This window comes from Serinus canaria, chromosome 4A (genome assembly GCF_022539315.1).
Source record: "Serinus canaria isolate serCan28SL12 chromosome 4A, serCan2020, whole genome shotgun sequence".
Taxonomy (NCBI): Eukaryota; Metazoa; Chordata; class Aves; order Passeriformes; family Fringillidae; genus Serinus; species Serinus canaria.
The window spans coordinates 16,876,152-16,895,762 of NC_066318.1; the positions used below are offsets into that span (position 1 = coordinate 16,876,152).

General features: G+C 41.8%; 1 protein-coding gene across 6 annotated transcripts in view; it reads left to right on the forward strand.

Moving 5' to 3' along the window:
- The first annotated feature begins 222 nt into the window (after positions 1 to 222).
- Positions 223 to 19,611, forward strand: part of ATRX (ATRX chromatin remodeler) — a 68,477-nt gene continuing 49,088 nt past the window's right edge. Inside the window, exons 1-6 of one of the 6 annotated variants that reach the window (XM_030228700.2) lie at positions 223 to 428; positions 11,232 to 11,344; positions 14,292 to 14,347; positions 15,173 to 15,225; positions 16,791 to 16,915; positions 18,096 to 18,215. In XM_030228700.2, the coding sequence (XP_030084560.2) occupies positions 238 to 428; positions 11,232 to 11,344; positions 14,292 to 14,347; positions 15,173 to 15,225; positions 16,791 to 16,915; positions 18,096 to 18,215 (658 nt within the window). In that variant the 5' untranslated portion in view covers positions 223 to 237. Of the gene's footprint in view, positions 429 to 1,030; positions 1,050 to 1,258; positions 1,423 to 10,450; positions 10,498 to 11,231; positions 11,345 to 14,291; positions 14,348 to 15,172; positions 15,226 to 16,790; positions 16,916 to 18,095; positions 18,216 to 19,611 lie in introns of those variants that run through there. The other 5 variants (XM_050974582.1, XM_050974580.1, XM_018914260.3 and 2 more) reach the window with 5 other exon arrangements.

A 19,611-nucleotide genomic window follows, 5' to 3' on the forward strand; every position in this document is an offset into this window, starting at 1 on the left:
TGCTGGGCTCCCGCCGCCGTGGTCGCAGCCGCCCGCTGGGGCCCCCTGCTGGGCATAGGCGTCAGTGCACTTTGTTGCGAAATGATGTCACGGGCTTTGGTCCATGACGGCAGCGTGACGTCAGCCCCGCCCCAGCCAATCAGCGCGGGGAAGGTTGGGATGGTGACGTAAACGGCCCTAGCAACAGTCGGCGCGGCGCCGCCCAATCAGAAAATAGCCGTGGGCGGCCATGAGCCAATGGGAGGCGGCGGAGGAGGACGGCGGCAGGAGGCAGGTCCCCTCGGGCTCCCTCCGATAAGATGGCGGCGGCGCTGGCGATGGCGGCGGCCGTGGCTTTGTCTGCGCCCAGCGCCTGAGCGCGGCCCCGGCCCGGGCGGCCGCTCCGCTCCGAGCAGCGGCGGCGGAGTCATGACCGCAGAGCCCGTGAGGTACGGCCGGGCCGGGCGGCTCCGCGGCGGCCGCGCGGGGTGGGGCGGGGCCGGGCCGGGCCGGGCCGGGCCGGGCCCGGCGCGGCTCAGCCCTGGCGGGACGGGCGGGAGGCGGGATGGCGGCGGGAGGGCAGCGCCGCGCTCGGCCTGGGCGGCGGGGCCGGGCCCGGCGCGGAGGGCGGGAAGGACCGCGCCGTGCGGCGGGAAGGCCCCGGGGGCGGCCCCCGCCCCACGTGCGAGTGCGGCGGGAGCTGCGCCGGGCCCCCGCCCGCGCCTCGCGCCCTGCGCAGGCAGCGGCCGCCGCTGCTCCGTCCGTGCGGCCGCGGGGCTGACGCGGAACGGCAGCAACCGACAGATGCCCGGGAAGCCGGGCTGAGAGAGGCGCCATGTTAAAGTGTTAATAAATAGTTGTCTTTGTGCGTTTTCGGTTTTGTCCGAATCGCCGGGCTCCGAGCCCCCCGGTCCATCTCCCGCAGACGCCGCGTGCCTGAGGCGCTGCGCCAGCCATGAGGGGATGTCGCTTGGCCCTCACGCTTGACCCACACACGTCTGCAAACCGTGATAGGGAAGCATCAACGTGTCTCCGGTGCTCGGCACTCTGGCTTTAGTGCTGAGCCTTGGGTAAAGTTTTTCTGGGGTCATTTTTGTGTATCTGCACCTCCCGCCTTATTTTGAGTAGTTCATAACAACTATCATTTTAGACAAAAGTTGAAGGGATAGTGGGTGTTCTCCTCTTTTGTATTGCTTGTTTTTGAAGCCCTAACACTTCCAATTAGGAATCTAGAAGAAAGAGGTTTTTGATGATTATCATCACTGTTGATGTTGATCACATGCTGATGTAGGTCATGAGCGTTGCAAATACACATTACTTGGTGCATGACTTCCCAGCAGTTAGCAGTTTCTTCTGGATGTATTTTTTCCTTTATTTTGTAAGACAGAGATGGTCTATCTCTCATCCTTTCTCCTCACTCCCACTTTCTCCCCTCTGTGTTCTGTAAGTGCTTTGACAGTTTAAACAACTTTTTTTTGTTGGAGTGTTTATTTTGTTGTGTAGACTGAAGTGCTAATTAAGGGGCTTTCTCCTTTTTATTCTCCAGCCCTTGAAATCAAGTGTAGAGTTTTATTTTTGTAGAACAAAAAGATCTGAGTTACTAATATTTATGGTCTGGTTTGCAGTCACCATTAGTATTTTATATTCTGAGAAACGCTCTTCCATTTGGACCACTTTACTTTTTGTTTTATTGTGATTGTCATATTTTGTTCCTTGTTATCCATAATCTTGTTTGGTTTCTTTTGAACCACTGGTCTGTGATGTGTGGGGTTTGTACTTAACCCTTTCCATATTCCTGTGTTGTTATTAGTGCCACAATTAGTGTTGCTAGCAAGAGGCTGCTTTGTAGGAAGAGGATACAGAAACTCAGACATTTTCCATGTAATTCTTAGATTACCTGCAGAGAGGATGGGATTATTTCAGATTGTTGGTGATCTTGCAGATCAAAAAGCGTGGACAGAGTAGATCTGAGATGGTGTGCAGTCTTGGGTGGGATCTGCCCACGGAGCAGACAGCCCAGTGACACACTGCTTTTAAGTAGATGGGCATAACAACTTTTTGATGCTACAAATTTTCCTTCTTTTCATGAGCTCAGTTCTCATTCAGTTTAAATGTTTGTTACAATTCCCATCCCGTGTAGAGCTCATCTGGAGCAGTTTGTAACTCACCAGAACTGTGCCAGGAGCTGGACATGGCACTGCAGTGTCATACATGGCACTGGCCATTGCATGGGCTTTGCTTTATTGTCCAGTCCAGTTCTTCCAAGAACTGGAGGTGGAGAGAAGGAAATGAAGAAGAAAAACACTCCCTGTCTTCCTCTTCTGTTCCCATTTGCCACCAGTGCTGTTGGCTCTCAGTTGCCTATGTTTGTGTCACTTCACCCTCTGCAGTTTGTCCATGTCAGAGATGTGCAGAAATAAAGGACTGGGGGATTGCTCTTACAGTTCTTGGGAAGATGTGCAGAAAACTAAATTTGGATGGAAAAGCTATTCCCAGCACTTGTGGAACATTGGCTTACAGTGTTTCAGAGGAAAATCATCAGTCCATACTTGTCTACTCCCAGAGAAGTTTTAAACTTTTGTTACAAGAGTACTTTTATTCGATGTTAAGATTCTAGGGGTCTTCCATGTTCCTAATGAGAAATTTAGAATTATAGAAACTGGAATAACCTCCTAAGAAACTTTTAAGTGCTGCCTTTGTAAATATTCATAAAGATGCCTCAAAAATTTTTGCGCCAAAAACTTCTTTTTCTTTTTTTTCTTGTTCTTTCCTTTTCAAGGGGAGGAATCCTTGTCACAGTGACCTAACCTGTTCCTACCAATTCATACATTGTACAACATAAGCACAGCAATAGGAAAAGCAAACAGGTTTTGAATTTTCTTCACTATTTGGTAGTCAATGAATGTAGTTTGTTTGTTTCTTTTAAAGTTGGCAAAATAGGCTTAGTTCTTGGGGAGTTTTTTATCCAGACTTTTCACCTCACATTGTGATACTGGTTACTTGGTTTTACAGTTTTTATTAAATTGACTGCATTTTTGAGTCAGTTGAATGTCTTGGTTCTGAGTGATTTTGCAGGGTTGCTTGAGGTGTGTTACTTGATGCCACAATGATATAATTGGAAGTAAGTCAACACCAATCTTCTATATTCCCTAAAGGGACAGTGAAAGTTCTCTGTCTTCCACACTGTTCTGGAATGGGCATAGGCAGATTCTTCAGCTCTTCCTGAAGAAGAGCAAAACTGTGTCATCTTCAGTGCCAGCTGTGCCCCAGAACCAGGATCTGCAGCACTGAAATGAAATTCTTTGGGAGAGGAATTTTCTGCAGAGACTTTGTTATTTATGGTTTTCTTCAATACTGTCTGTTAGAGCTTTGCAAACTTTATATTAGGGTCTTTCTAGAGCTTAACTGAAGATATCTTAATTTTCTAGGAAACAATTTGGTGCATCAGAGGGGTGTGTAATACAAATTCTGCAGCAGGGTGACCTTAACATTGTGGGGATTTGAAATTCTCAGTTTTCTGTTACAGATTAACTCCCTTGCTTGAAGGGTGGAAAAGAGACTGCTTTTTATGTGCCTGTACCTCACCAAAAGAAAATACAAAGTAATGCTAAAATGTGCTGTGTTCATCAGAAAAACAAATGTCTGCATCCTGTGACCAAGTACATTTAAAACTGGATTACCAGAAGTGTCTTTTCTAAAGGGAAAGCCTAAGGATAGTGCTGAACCTCATGAAATCACACTTGGTATTGCTGGAGCTCAGCTGGTGCCTGCAGGTGATTTGGAGACATGGATGAGTTCATGGATGGGTCAGTGGCATGTTGTTCCCTTGGTGTGGCAGCAGGAGAAAGAAGAAACTGTAGAAATTCAGTGGCAAATATAGTGGAAGGTTTTATGTTGACTTTAAAAGAGGTGAAGTGTCCTGATTTATTTACTAAAGGAGGAGCGTAAAGCTTTCACAGTCTTGTGATGAAATGTAGTTGTCACTCAGTTGCAGTTGTCACTCAGCATGGGTGATGTGTGTTGGGGGTTTTTGGGTTTTTTTTTTTTGTTAGAAAAGGAGTGAAACCTTGAAAAAAGCAAGAACTTGATGACACAGGTTGCTGACCAATGTCAGCTGCAGTGCCATTGAAGCAGTTTATTTGCAAGTCCAAAAGCTGCATAGTTGTAGAAATTTTTGTCTGAGTGGGTCCAACTGTAGGTTGTAATAGGTTCACCTAGAAGCTTTGTTGGGCAAATGCATCTGTCATGTAAAGCAAGACTAAAATATAGGCAATAAATTTGAGACTGAGGTGGCTTTTGTCTTGTAAAATGAAAACGTGTGCTTTGGATGGGCTTACAGCCCTCAAAGCTGTAACAGCTGTGATTGGGATTATGTGGGAGAATTGAAGGGCCAGGCTTTGATTTTCAGCAGAGTTGCTACTGAAGGAAGTTTCCTTGAGAAGCTATGATAAGCTCCAGGGAGCAGAAGGCACATGAAGCAAAAGGCATTTTTAGAGTTGGGGGTCCCTGATGCTCTTGGTCATGGGACCCTTCCCCTTCCCCCTCCCCTCCCCTTTTAAATTCAGCTTGTTTTATGTGTTATATGTGCTAGACTAAGCTTCCTTTCCTGAATGAACAGAGTGAGGTGTGCACTTCACATGATTTTTGTCTCATAAATGTTGTGTTTAGGTTTTCAAGTAGCAGCTTCAGTCTTTCTCAGCTTGCAGGGTATTTCACCATTGAAGTTACACTTCAGTGTGGCATTGAAACCAACCAACAAACAATGAGATTGTTTGTCTTACTTTTGCCTTGTGGATTTGTGATGATGTTCCTTGTTTGGGTTTTTTGAAGATCTCATTAAAGAAACAGGTTAAAAACAAAGTTTTTTGTTTTCACTTCTTAGTGAATGAAGTGTGATAACTCCCACCACGTGAACAGAAAGAAATCGTGTAAGCTTCCTTGAACAGAATAAAGGGTCTCTTAGTGACTTTGAACTGTTGCTTTCTCATTCCCCTTGTGTGTCTGGAGGAAGATAATTCTGTTTACTTATCTGAACCTGTTATGCTGTATTTAAGCTCCAAAATTACTTCGTCCACATCATGGAGTGTCTTCAACTGCACCAGGTATCACTTGATTAAGCCCCTGTGGATTAAAAGTCAGTTCTAAACAAAGTAAAAAAGTGAGTGTGTGTTAACAGAGTGTTAGGTGCAGAATCTCTGATGAAGTGCTGGATGCCTCCATCTCTTTTTAGTCAGAGCTTTGGTGTTCAGGTATTTCTGATGTCTCTGATGCAGTCAGTTCCATGTGGTACAATTCCTCCTGACACAGGAGGAGTGCTTTGCTGTGATAGTGGTCAAACGCAGGCAGCTCACCCAGAAAGATCGTGGGGCTTCCAGCTGTGGAGTCACTTGGAACCTGGCTGGACAGTGTCCTGGGTGGCCTCCTGTTCCTGCCTCTGCTTGTGCTGAGGGCTGCACCAGGGGATCTCCAGAGGGCCCTGGTGTGGAGTGGAGGAGGAAGGAGAGCACTGGGTGTGGATGGCATCAGGTGTGTGCAGGGTGTAAAGGTTTGTGTGCTTGGGCAGCAGAGCTGCTTCATGCCAACACAACCAGATTGTGTGAATCCTGAGTGTGAAACCTCACTTGGCTTGGCAGAATTGGTATATCACTGTAAGTAAGGGCCAAAATGTGAAGCTGATCTAGGACTTAGAGTGTCAAGTTGCTTTTGCCTGCTGAAAATCATTGTTGAATTAAAAAACAAACACTGGGATGAAGTGCTCTGTTTTCCCACCATTATAAAATCATATTTTCCTTGTTCAAGTAATATAATGGTAGACTGATTTTATTTTCTGGTTTTATATTTTTTCTGACAGAAATAGGTTTCTTAGAACATGGCAGGTATGGTGTGTTCACTCCATTTTTTAAATTGGGATAAGAAAATAAAACAACTCCTACTGGACGTTTTTTCCTCTTTCACTCTTTTCCACAAGTTTAAGCTATTTCATTCATGTGTGTTCAGCCACAATATTGACATATTTTATGTGAAACAACAATGTAGGCTCTACCTTTTTAACTGAACTCTTTGAATTGGGCTAATTCTAACCCTTCTCATCAGGAAAATTTTTAATGAATATTAGCAGGTGACAGAATACTAGCCTGATTATATCAAGGCTTAGGAGTAGTCTCTCTTCCCACCATCCTAAATAAAATACTGAGAATTTTGCTGTGAGTTGTTGGATTTCTGCTATTCACACAGGGCTACAGTCTGAAGCAGAGGATGGCGGTCTACAGACCAGCAGTTTAAAAGTCCATCTGGTTTTATTTTTCTTTAATTATTTTTGCTAAGGATTGTTTAATTTTGTCTGCTTAATAGTTGTTCTGCAGAGTTTCAGTTTCAAAAGTGAAAAATGACTGAGACTTAATCTGAAGCAACTGTAAACATGAATTGAAAAAACTTGTGCCTTGAACTATGTGAAAAGTTTAAACATAAAAAAATCTTAGACAAGTGTTGAATTTAAGGAAGACATATGGTTAAAAAAAGCATCTTTGTCAACATTGGGATAGATAAAAGCTGCAAAGGACTCCTGTGCCACTTTCAGGAGCCACTGAAATGCACAAGGGACACTTGTTTAGAGTAATAGTTGGTAGGTGTTTGTTTAAAGAAATTGCAGCTTTCAAATTACTGTTCCAGATGTTGACAATAACAGGGACATTCCCCACTTCCACTTTTAAAGTATCTTAAAAAAGCAAACAGAAACTGAGTGCAAGAATGAGGTTTTCAGTGCAGTTTCAGAAGAAAGTCCAGTGTGTCCTGGGTTTGCTGCTGAGGTGGTCAGTGCTGCTCCTTCCACTGCCCTGGTTATGAATTTTCATCACCTCACCTGCCTTCAGAAGAAATATGATCATGTGAATGTGTGGCAAGTTGGATCCAAATAAAAACTGTTAACATTTTATTTGTCCCAGGTGATGTGATATGCTTTGGGGAAGGACAGTTACCAGCTGGCACAGGGGGTGAGGTTGTGGTGGGTTCCCTCTGTGTCACTGCCCCTCCTCAGCTGGGCAGAGGAGGGAGAGGACAATGAAAAGTTCAGGTTGGTGTAAGGGCAGGGACATCACCCAGCAAGTGCCCTCATGGGTAAAACAGACTGCTTGGGGAAATCAGCTGAATTTATTGCCAATCAAATCAGAGTACAGTAATGAGAAATAAATCCCCTGTGTTAAAATACCTTCTCCCCATCCCTTCCTTTCTCCCAGGTTCAAGTTTACTTCATTCTCTGTCTCCTCCTGGTGAGCAGTGCAGGGAGTGGGGTCCCTCCCATGGGAGATGGTTCTCCGTAGACTTCTCCCATGTGGGTCCTTCCCATGGGCTGCCGCTCTTCCCGAACTGCTCCAGCGTGGTCCTTTCCCATCCCACGGGGCTCAGGAAGGGGCTGCTCCAGCAGAGGGTTCCTGTGGGCTCACAGCCTCCTTTGGGCATCACCCTGAGCAGCTGTGGAGTCCTCCTAATGCCTTGAGAGGCTCCTAGAGCAGAGGCTGGGCAGAGTTAAAGGAATAAAGCAGGGATTTATTAAAAGGCCTTCACAGGATTCACCTTGGGCAGCACAAGAGCCTGGCCGTGGCTACACCCCAGCTGGACATGAGCTCTCACACTTCTATCACTTTTGGTCCATTTCCACTTTGGGGTTAATTGTCCAATTCCAGCTCCAGGTGATGCAGTCCCATCCTCCCAGACTGCTCTCCTCAATTCTCTGTTGTTTGCGCTCTTTGGGCCTGAAGCTGGAGTGGTGTCCTTGGTTCTGGGGCTGGAAAAGGATTGTTCTGTGTGCCTGAGCTGTGAGAAGAACTTGTAACACTTAATGTGAAGTTCAGAGTTATATACCAATGCAGTCCAGAATCTGGAAAACATGAAAGCTGAAACTTAAGGCATCACTCCATGGGCTGCAGCTGGGTCTCTGCTCTCCTGTGGGCCCCCATGGTCTGCTGATGGATCTCTCCTCTGACCCTGTTGTTCCTTCTCCCCTGGCCTCAGGGTCTGCAGGGCTGTTGCTGTCACACACTTGCTCCTCTCTCCCAGCTGCTGTTTTGCAGCAGGTTTTTCCCTTCCCAAGTGCATAATCCCAGAGCCACAATGGGCGCTGCTGATGGGCCCAGCCTTGGCCAGCAGCGTGTCTGTCCCTCTTGGAGCAGGCTGGTGTTGGCTCAGCTGAACGTGGGGGAAGCTTTTGGCATCTCTGCACAGAAGTCTGTCACCCTTGTAGCCCCCCATTTCCAAAACCTAGCCACACAAAGCTGGTACAGGTAAGGACATCCAGGGAACAGCACTCGACAGCCACTTGGAATGGAGCCTGTCATGTCTAGATTATGACACAACCTGGCTCTTTATTTATTCTAATTATTTATGGACTCATTTATAGGTAATTAGCTTACTCTGGATGTTTTGTTACCTTGTAAGGGCCAGGCATTTAATTGTTTGCTTTAACAGCACTTGCTCTGAATGTAGGTGAGGAATGCTACATTCCAAGGTAGCTCCCAAGGTCACGAATCAGGTTCATGGCCAAACCAATAATAGCAGGGCACCTTCCCTTCTAGTCCTGTTTTAATTAGGCTGAACAGTGTTGAAATAGTTCTGCAGTGGTGGGGAAGCCATTTGTTTCGAAAACTCAAGTGTGACAACACAAATAAATAGTGTGGGGACTGTCAGTGTGGAGGAGCCTGTTTGCCTCAGTAGTGCTTCAGAGATGGTTCTACATTTTCAGGCTCCTATGTTTGTTAAACACCACACGTTTATAGGTTGGGATCATTTTAATACTGCCTGGGTCTGTACTGCGAAGAATAAGCATTTTTCAGTAGAAGCTTTAAGCAAAAATAATGGATATTATTTTTCAAGTATAAATGAATGACATAAAATCACTTTTGTACAAAACCAGATGAAGCGTTGCCCTAAATTAATATTTCGTAAGTGTAACACCTTTACTTAGATTTGACCTGGTATTCCTTAACAAAGGCTTATGGTACAAAATGATGAATAATCAAGAGAAAAAGCAAGTTGAGAAGACTTTTTAGTTTTAGTTTGTATATCATCTTTTTTGATTGGTTGTCAGCAAGAACATTTTGCTCTGAAAATGATAATTTTACATTAGTTAGGATGGGTTAATGAATGGTAGTAGATAATCTTCCAAGTATTAGTCACAAAGACACATGTATACTATTCTGAATTCATTCTGTATTGACAATACTAATACTGAACTCATCTCTAGCTTCCATTTTCTTTTTAAAATGCTCTTACCAAAACAAGTTATTTATAAACCAAATGAGCAGAATTCTACATGTGTGGCTTTTTTTGTTGTTGTTGTTTTTACTACCAAAAATGTACTTTCTTGTGGCCTTTCTAAATGTGCTTTATTTCTTCAGACCATCTGGAATGGATGTAAAATCTCTTTATATGCTTTTACTATCAAATAATTCTGAACAACTCTATTTTTTTTTTCACTTAATGCAAGTAAATTGTCATTAAATCTCCTTTCTAAAGGAGAGCACGCAAGCTGTTAAGACTGCAGTGTACCATTATCATCTTCTGTAATGTTTTCCAAGTATGCCTTCCATCCATGAGAAAAAGAGAAGCCCAAGATTAGGGAGCTGGCAGTTGTATAGCAGCATGAGTCCACTAATTAGAGGGAAAGACTTTTGGACAGATTGAGAGGAAAATTTTAAGGTACTCTTGAGAGTTAAAGAGCTTTGTTCTGCTCTTTCAGGCTTGCTCCAGTGATTGATGGTGCATGTGTAGTCTCCAAAGAAAAGTGCCCTTCACTCATGCAGAAAATCTTTTCATTGCAAAGTGCTATTTTGTTTTATTTTGAGTACCTCAGGTGATTTAAAGAAATAGCAGATTATTTTTTTTTTAAATGGATGGTTTATGCTGTTTTATGTGGTTATTTTCACTGGTTGGAATAGTCACTGGCACTGATGTGGGGATGTTCACTCACGGCTCAAGAGAGCTCTCAGCTGCACATCCTTCTGATAAAATGAAAATTTTTCTTAGCAATAACAAATTGAAAGTCAGAAGTTAATAAATTGATGGGCTCAGAGAAACAGTAGTGATGGTAAAGGTGACTGCTCAGGTTGAGTATTCAGAAGTTCTTATGACCAATAAAATAGGCACAGAAAATGTAATTTCTACTTGTTATTAGAAGACTATTTTGAAATTAATGGGGAAACAAGCAGTGGGAAGGGTGGGAATCCCTTATCCTTCATCTGGGCTCACTTCTGCTGGGGATAGGGCAGGTCAGGAGTGGGAAAAGCATCTGGAGCAGCAGATAAGGGGTGATGAGTCAGGGCAGATGAGCTGCAGATTCCAGAGTGCTGATAAGGAGGGTAGGGAGCAAACAACTCCCTGGCATCTTCTGAACAGGGGCTGAACACCCTTGGCCTCAGAGCAGCTGGAAAAGCCTTGTCCTGGGAAATTGTAGGAGTTTTGGGAGAAATAAACCATGTGAAATGCCAGGGGTAACATGGAGGTTATGAAATGGAACAGCTTGTTAAGGCAAGATGAGATGTTGCTTTTTGCTGTAGTCAGGAAATGTACTCAGGACTGTTCCTGGGGTCTAAAAGTGTCCTGTGAAAGTTGCCAGGGGATTATTCTTTATGAATTAATCATCAGCACTCAAAGAAACAGATCAAGGAATGATCTGGTCCTGAGTGGTTGTTTCTTGACAAGATGAACAACAGACATGTATGTAGATGGTAGATTTAATAAAAGTTTTGCATCAGCAAACTTTCATATCCAGTGGACCTGTCATGTTCAGTGTGATATTCAGTGGACCTGTTTGTGTCTAATTTTGCAGGTGAAACTCTTCTGTTCTAGTTGGGTTTATATCCCAAAGGTGACATTTTTTAAAATAAAATAAGGATTATTCTTACCTGTCTGGTTTCTGACAAGTAGAATATTAATTTTTTGCTGTCTTCATGTCATGGCAGCATTATCACTCAGACTTTCTTGAATTTTGTCAACAATTGTATTGAATATAATTGTATCTAAACAGTGAAAATGACTTAAAATAGACTTTTTATGCATTTTTGTCAATAAGGCTGCACCTACTATTTCACTCAGTATTTAGAAAAATTACATTTTTTTATTGGCTCTGATATACTCATGCAGAAACAAATGTTTATATCTCTTGTGGATGTGTATTAATTGAGATTAAACATAAGCTTTTAAGCTTGATAAATTGGAGTGAGATGTGTAGGTAACTCTGAGTATTACTTGTATTTTAACAGTGAAAGCAAGTTGAATACTTTGGTGCAGAAACTCCATGACTTCTTGGCTCACTCATCAGAAGAATCTGAGGACGCAAACTCTCCTCCAGCAGTATCTAAAAACAAAAGTATAGGTAAAAAGACATTTTATGTTCATTTTCAATGTATATGTGATTCTAAAGTCAAATAACTTGATGTTATTTCACTATATCACACTTCGCTGGCGTAATTATACCGAGTCTTAATGTGATTTAAGTGGTGCTAGCTTGATAAATGCACAATAGTTCTTTGATGCAATATTTATTTCAGTTCTGAATCTTTATAAAGGTGAAAAAATCTAATCTTCTGGTAATTTCCCTTCTCTGAAACATGAGCTATCAGACAGACAGGTATTTGCTGTGCTTGGAATTCCTTGTTCAGTGTTCCTGAATAATGCAGTGTCTTGGTTTTTCTGCTGTAGTCATGCTTTTGCAGTCATTGTAGGTGTGGGAGAAGTTCTGGAGATAATGCTTTCATAGTAATTTGAAAAAGACTTTTTTACATATAATCTAGAAATAATACTTTTAAAAAAACTAGAGTCCTACACTTGGTCAAAATTGGAAATTTTTATTTCTAAGTTAGAAATAGGTAACAAAGTTTAACCAGTTTGATGACAGTGATTAAAGGTGAAATTATTTCATGTCAATACTGAATAAAATCTGTTTCCAACTTTACCTGGTTAAATTTGTTTATTAGTTTCACTTGGACTGGATACAGGTGCAGAACCTTTCAATTTGTACTGCTTAATGAGCTAGAAGTTGTGTTCATGTGGTGGAGTGCAGGAGAAGAGTGTGCTGGCTGTATTAGAGTTTATTTTCAAACTCCTGTTGTCTTCAGTAATATCTTCCATGGGCTTTCTGGCTTGCAGTTTTTATCTTTTAATGTTTTGTTTAGAGAGAGAGTCTGCTGCCTGTGACACTCACCTCCTCATGGCTGCATCAAACAGAACTGTTAGCATGGGAAAAAGAAACTACTCTTGTGGTGCTTCAGCAGAACAGTAAAATAAACTGTGTTGTAGATGCATCTCAAAGTGAAATTTTTCTGAGGAGCACACTGGGAAAAAGAATTCTCCCTTTATCCTCTGTACATAAAAATTAGCATTTGGTTCCTTGCCGTAAAACACAGATTGTCTTTGAAATGAAGACACTTGCAAATTCAGAGCAGATATATTTTAGTGTTGGTTTTGAGATCTAAGAGAACATGTTAAAGTTGAAGAGTCAGGATTAAACACTTAAATATTGGGAATGCCAGAATTTACTATGCAAATTTCCTTCCCTTCCCAATGTTCTGTGCATAACAAAAATGTCTTTAGCAACTGTGCTTGCCTTTTTTTTTTTTTTTTTAATCCAGAGGGTGCTCATTATGAGCAGAAGTTATGGATGTGACTGGGGCCAAATCAGATTTATTTAGTAAGAGATCTTGTTTTGTTCCAGCATTTGGAGGATGTGTGAACTGTTGGGTAGAGTGTTGTGAGGAGGGAGATGATGATGAAGGTGGGTTAGTGTGACCCAGGAAGGCTGGCTGTTAGAAATCAGTTGGCTATTAGCTGATATTACTTCATACCCTAATCTTTTGTCCCTGCCACACACAGAGGTCAGTTAAAACAGGAAGCAATACTTGCTTTATAGCCTTAATAATGTTCTTTATCCCCTCTGCACTGGCACTGGATGTCTTCCTCCTTTCCACTGCATGGCTGTCAGCAGCAGAGTCACGGAGAGCTCAGGAGAGCCAGCCTGCCTGCTCTTGTTCCAAGAGTGGAGCTGCAGTCCCAGGGGAATCTCTGCTCCCTGACAGCCCTGGAGTGGCTGGGCAGGAGCAGCAAGGTCAGCTCTGAGCTGGGAGGGGGTGGTTGCAGCACAGGGGGCCCTGCAGTGGGCACAGGGAGAAACTGGCACTGCAGCACGTTCAGCTGCTTTTGGAATAGCACATGTGCATCAGGCTGCCAGTCTGAGTGCAGAGTCTGCACTCACTGGGGCTGCCAGAGCAGGGGAAGCTCTGCCAAGCTCTCCAAGCTGGTATTTTCCATGGGTTTATCACTTGGGCAAAGTTAGTCAAGAGTAGAAGGTGGGCAGTATCCAAGCTCCAGCAGAAATGTCACCTTCCTTCCACATATCAGGTTCCTCCTGCACAATAGGGAATGCCTGTAATATTCCAGAGAGGAAGTTTCAGGTACTTAAAAAGGCCACAGACATTGTCTGCTTCCATTTTGTGTTTCCTCCTTCACATGTGGAAATGGCTGGATGATTTTCCCTGCAATTTACTCAGTTCTGCAGAGGTCAAATATCCAGCCCTGAATTCTCTAAGTGATTCAGTTTTTTCAAAGTGTAGAAATAAATAGTTTGGTGTTCCCCAAAACTGAAGTTGAAGGATAGAGAAGTTGCAGTGCTAGTAGTCTTCTGTTAAAAATCACAAATAATCCTGATAATCCTGTAATTATGCTTCCTACTCAGTAGCATCTGTTAGAATCCTGCTGTCCCTAAACTTTTGGAGCGACTTCATGCAAGAATCATTCAGTCACTGAACTCCAAACTTGCCCTTCCATTTCCCAGACTGGTGGATTGGAGCAGGTGCCAGCAGGTTGCAGGTCTTTAGGCTTTGTATTCCACAGTTCCCAAGCTTGAGAAATAGGAATTCTCATCAGAACTTGGATCAAATGGGATTTTTGTGTGTGGTTCCAATGATCCCAGATGAAATACTTTGTTTCTTATGTCAAGATGTGTGAGAGAAAATACTTGTAGTGAATTCTTAGTGATAGCAAAAATGCACCAATGATATTATTTCTGCATGCAGTTGCACTTGCGGTGCTTCAGTATTTCTTCACCAACAGCAAGGCTCCCAGGGACTGAACTGAAAGGGATTTCTGAATTATTTCTGTAAAATTTATGCCACACAGTGGAATGTCTTTTCTGTTGTGCACCAGTTGTCTCTGGAAGTCACATTTATCTCTGTCCAGGTGAAGCATAAACAATGCTGTGATGTGCAATGTGAAGAACTTCTGATGTTCCTTGCATTTCAATGGACTCCTTGAATTTCTCTCCATAGGTAAAAGTAGAGAACCTAAAGGAAGTCCAGCTTCAATGGAGAACAACAGGGACGAGGTAGGAATAAAAATGCTTTTGAATTCTAGTTGCATGTCTGGTGCACAGTGGCTGAGTTCAGTCTGTTGCTTTTGCAATAAATACTTCATTAATACTGTCAGAAGCCCCCATTAAATGTCATCCCCCTTCACCAGTTACTCAGATAACAGTTATTCTTTAGGCAAATATGCTTCCTTTTTGAAAAACCATTAAAATGGGCACACTGGATCTATGGTAAACTGAGCAGAAATTTTTCATGTGGTATTTCTTACTTCTGTCCTCCTACTGGAGATATTCTGATGGACAAGATCTTAACATTGTAGAGAAAGCACAAGTGCCAGTGTCAGGCCTTAGCTTGCCTTTACTACTGTAAATTCAGGTTTTTTCAACTGCCTAGCCCTAGTTGTGATCTGAATGCAAAAACAATTGAAAAAATCAGTTGTGCTCTGAAGGCAGCCAGTGCTTTCTGGCACATGAGCCACACACCAAGAGTCTGTTCTGCTGGCAGTTTGTGGCTGCAGGCTGCTGCTCCTCCTGAGTGCCAGAGCCCTCTGCAAGGGTGTGTTGGACAAGGGATGGTTTCTTCACTCAGCAAGAAGAGCATTCCCGAACCTGTGTGAGCTGCTGACTCCTGACCTGAAACTCCAGAGATTCAGTTGAACTGAACTGGCATGAATGTAGAAATTGTCACTTGTAGTTACTGCTTTTCCTGCTGCTCTTTTTAAATTATTTTTTATAAGGACCCTGTGATTTCTGAGTTGTTTCTAGTTAATGCAAGAAACTGGTTTTTGACAGTTCCCTTGGATATAAATGTGTTGACTTTTACTTTTTTTTCCTTGTTTCTAGGGAAGTAGTTCTTCAGAAAGAACCAAATCCTTAGGATCATCCCGTTCCAAAAGGTTGGTTTGGAAAATAAAAACAAATAAATTAGTTTTTGGGTGTGGGAAGCTATAGAAAAGTGGGTGAACTGTATAAAATATTTTTGGTTAAAATCCATGAAGTTATGGAGTGCTGGTGAAACAAATGCCTCATAGTGCATTTTAAATTCAAACCATTTCTCAGGATGAAAGGTTAAGATGCTAAAGCTTGATTATTATTTACAAAGACAAGATTATTCCATATCTTCAGGACAAAGAAGTTTATACAAGAGTCCCTTCAGTCTTGCTATTTGTACATGTAGGTTTTTTCCCAAAATGTAATTTGGGTCATACAGAAAAAAAAGTTTTATGTGCTTCAGTACTGGGAGAGTGCAGCATCAGACTATGCTGTTGAGTTGTCCTGTGCAGAAACTGCTTTTTCTTTTTCCTTCTTTATCTATAAAGTATGGAGTGAATTGTTTAGCAACTGCTTGAACCTAAGGAACCAAATCATTTGTGTCCCAAGTAAGAGCAGACTTAGTCCAGTCAAACTCCTCCTCATCTGCTCTCAGCTGGTGCTTACTCAAATTCTGTCCTCTGTGATTTTTATTACATCCCAGTGAGCAGTGCAGGGAGTTGAGCTTTCAACAGCTGCCTTAGTACTGCTCTTTAGAAGTCTGTATCTCTTTTCTCTCTCCTTTTTATCAGAGTTGCTTTATTTTATCATGTCTGCTGGAATTAATATTCTTCAGTCTCCTTTTTATGTTTGTCTTGATGCCATATTTGCAAGTGTGATTTTATATTTGGCTTTAGTTTCTCTCTCATCTTTTGAATCCAGTGTCCTGCTGAACTCTTTATATTTTTCTTTAGTCCTGTGTTTTGATCCTGTCTTATCACTAAAGGAATTTTCACTCATCCATTTACCATACTGTACCTTATATTAACAAAACCAGTATCCTGCAGTAGTTCATGCTTGGCCTGTATCCTGCAGTAGTTCATACTTTGCCTTCAGACTACTGAAAAATTTGCTCCATATTTTGTATTATTTTCTCTCCATCCTGACATGGTAAATTCATTCATTTTCATGGATTCAGTGTATATTGTTTGTGTGGAATTCTGTCAGCTGATCCTTTTGTTCAGTAGTCAGCTTTTTCATTTCTTTCTGCATTTCCTTCATTTTCTTGCAAGCATCTCTTCTGCCAAGATGCTTTTTGTAATTTGCTAATATCTGTGTGTTCTGTTTGTGCTGCCTGTTAAACCTGGAATGATGGATAAAATTCACGAGCAGACATTCACCTGTGTATCATTTAGACTTCTTTCCTGGAACTGTGACTTTCTTAAAAATACATCACCCCTAGATTTTACAACAAAAATATTTTATTAGTATATACTTCTATTTCACATGGGAGGGGAGAAATCCTATTCCAAACCAGAAAATTATCCTACAATTGTATAGTAATAACTTGGAGCATCCCAGCTCATAATGTCTTTAATTAATTTAAAAAGAACTTAGTTTTCACAGTTCATATGGTGTTTTGCCTGCAAAGCTTACCTGAATTGCAGTTTGTACTGTTTGTCAGAGCATGGGGTTTTTTCTGTCTATGCAGGAAACCTACAGTTGTAACAAAATATGTTGGGTCAGATGATGAACAAATTGCAGATGAAACTGTAAATGAAGATATTTCAAATGAGAACTCAGAGAATGATGTAGATATGCAAAGCTTGCCTAAAGGTAGGTCATGTCTTTCTTTATTTTTGTTTCTGAATTCAGCAAATTATCCAAGAGTATGATGCAGCATAAATAATTCACTAGAATGCACATTTATCAGTAAAATGCCTCTTGAAGGTCCTGTTGGTTTCCTGCCCACAAAATGAGGAACCTGAGCACTTTCAGTTTGGGACCCAGCAGATTTTAATCTGTGGATGTGCTGGTGGCTTAATTTCAAGTGCCTGCTGATATCTCTATAAAACCATCACAAAAGAGGAGAAATTATTTATTCTGTTGTTTTGCAGGAGTCTCAAGCTCTGTCACTTGGAGGTCTTACTGTTCTGTCTTTGGGGTTCTTAGCAAGTAGATCAACAAAAGCAAAACTAACTCTGGGGGGAAAAATGCCATTATTGGATCTATTTTTAAGCATCTCTCTGCTCTTAGCTGGGCCCTGCATCCCTCTGCTCTTAGCTGCAGTGTGAGTTGGATTAATCTCCTCCATTTCTTTTCTATGAAAGTTACAGGAAAAATTGCTGCTGTTCACTGTGTGAGTAGCAGTATTGAGAGCAGTCACTCTAAAATGATTTTTTTCAGAATATTAGATTATTTTCAGTGTCCTCACAACAAAACTGGGCTCTTAAATAGGAAAGGTGTTTTTTCCTTCATGTAATTTTGATTAGTACTTTGTTTAAATGAAAACATCAGATTTTGAATACTGTTAAAGACAAAGCAGGTTTTATTCTATTGCTTTTTTGTGCATTTCATACTGAAATAAATGAAGATGAGGGGAACTGAATAGAAGGGGGCAAAGAGAGAGGAGCATAGGGTTTTGAGGGGTTGAAGTGATGTCCTTTATTGGTAGCAAGTTCCTGTCCTGCACCCCCAGCAGTGTGACAGTCCTGTCATGCAAGTGCCACAGCAGAGCACAAAGAGCAGAATTTGCTCCTCAACCCATTCAGTCCTTGGCTTCTGTCCTACAGTTACAACAGAGAGGTAGTTTGAAATGTGTGGTGTTGGTTTTGGGTTTTTGGTTTGGTTTTGTTTTTTTTCTGTGAACATCTGTGCATTCAAAACTATGTTGAGTTTTAGTCAACAAATTGCTCTCTTTTCTTTTTTTTTTTTTTTTGTTGGCTTTATTAATCAGAACTTTTGCACTTCACTTGGATGTGTAATGGTTTCCAATTTCTAAATAAAATTATTCTAGGTACAGTGGTTGTACAGCCTGAGCCAGTGCTGAATGAAGACAAAGATGATTTTAAAGGGCCTGAATTTAGAAGCAGAAATACCGTTAAAATGAAACCTGAAGCTCCCAAAAAGCGTGGAGGTAAATACAATTTAAAACATCTGTTGAAACGGGTTTAAATTGTTGCTTATGACCACATTTGGTACATCTAAAAATTGTCCATATTTCTGATAAATTATCCTAAAAATACCTCCACTCTTCTGGCTTTTTGTTCATTAAGGATTTTAGCTGATAGAAATTAGCCTCCATTGCTGCCCCTGCAATGCAGCAGTGAAAGCTAAGATTAGTTCCCATGAAACTCCTTATTTCCAATAGGTATAGGATGCTTCATTAGGTGCAGTTGCTTGGTTGCAATCAGGTGTTACAGGTATTCCTTTTTTAAAGGAATTGAACACCATTGATACAGGAACATTCACTGACTGACCAGGAAAGCAACCATGTTTGAGCAGGGACATGTATGGGCAGATTATCCATCAGTGAGCTAAGAAAAGTCCTAAACCCTCAAACAATATAATGACCTCTTTCTTTTGCTTTGAAATTGTGGGAAATTCCCTACCAGTGGGCCCTTCTAAGGATTGCCTCTGAAAAGCTACTGTGTCAGCTGGTTTTCCATAGCTGCTGCTAAAACTGAGAAGTTAGGTAGATTATAATACTAACAGAAAAGAATTTCTCTTTTTCCCCCAAAAGCAAAGGAGGGAGGATTATGTATAACATAGCCAATTAGAAGGTAGATACTTTTGTTAACCCTACTGCAATATCTTAGCTCACACACCTCCAGCAGTATTCAGGGTATTCATACAAACAGCTCTTGCACACACTCTTCATCCTTCCCATTGTATCATTTGAGATCCTTGCTCTCCTTTAAAGTAATTTATGGAGTGCTGTGGGTGAAGGGGAGTGAAATATGACTGTAGAAATGTGCTTGTGCATCCACCTGGCCTTGTGTGGTGTCAGTGACTTTTGGAGCATTGATGTTTTCTCTAAATTACCAACTCTGGGAATCAGTTCTGTTTTATTCATGCAAGATGTCCTGTTCATATAAGAATGCTTTTTCCATTTGTGCTTCAAACAATTCTACCTATGGTCCACCAGAACTCTTCAGGGGTACAGTGTTAAAAAGATGAGACACTTGTGCTTGAGCTTTGTGGCCTGTGTCTGTATCCCCAGGACAGCTGTGCCCTTCCAGCTGTTTTAATCTCCATCCCTAGGGAATTTGCAGGCCATCCTTTGTGTGTCTGGACTGGTTACTCATGTACTATGCCTGACATAAATATATCTATTAAATATTTGCATTTCTAGTAGGAACTATATGTCCTGTGTGTATTAGAAATAGAGGTAGAAGCAGAACTCTGGCCTTTCTAGCATGCACATGCTCTTACCTAAGACTGTAAGAGGCACTGTGTCATTATTTTTAAGTTTTGTGTCTGCAGTGTGGTTGTATTTTTGCTAATAAATTCTGTTAGGAATGGTTTTAACC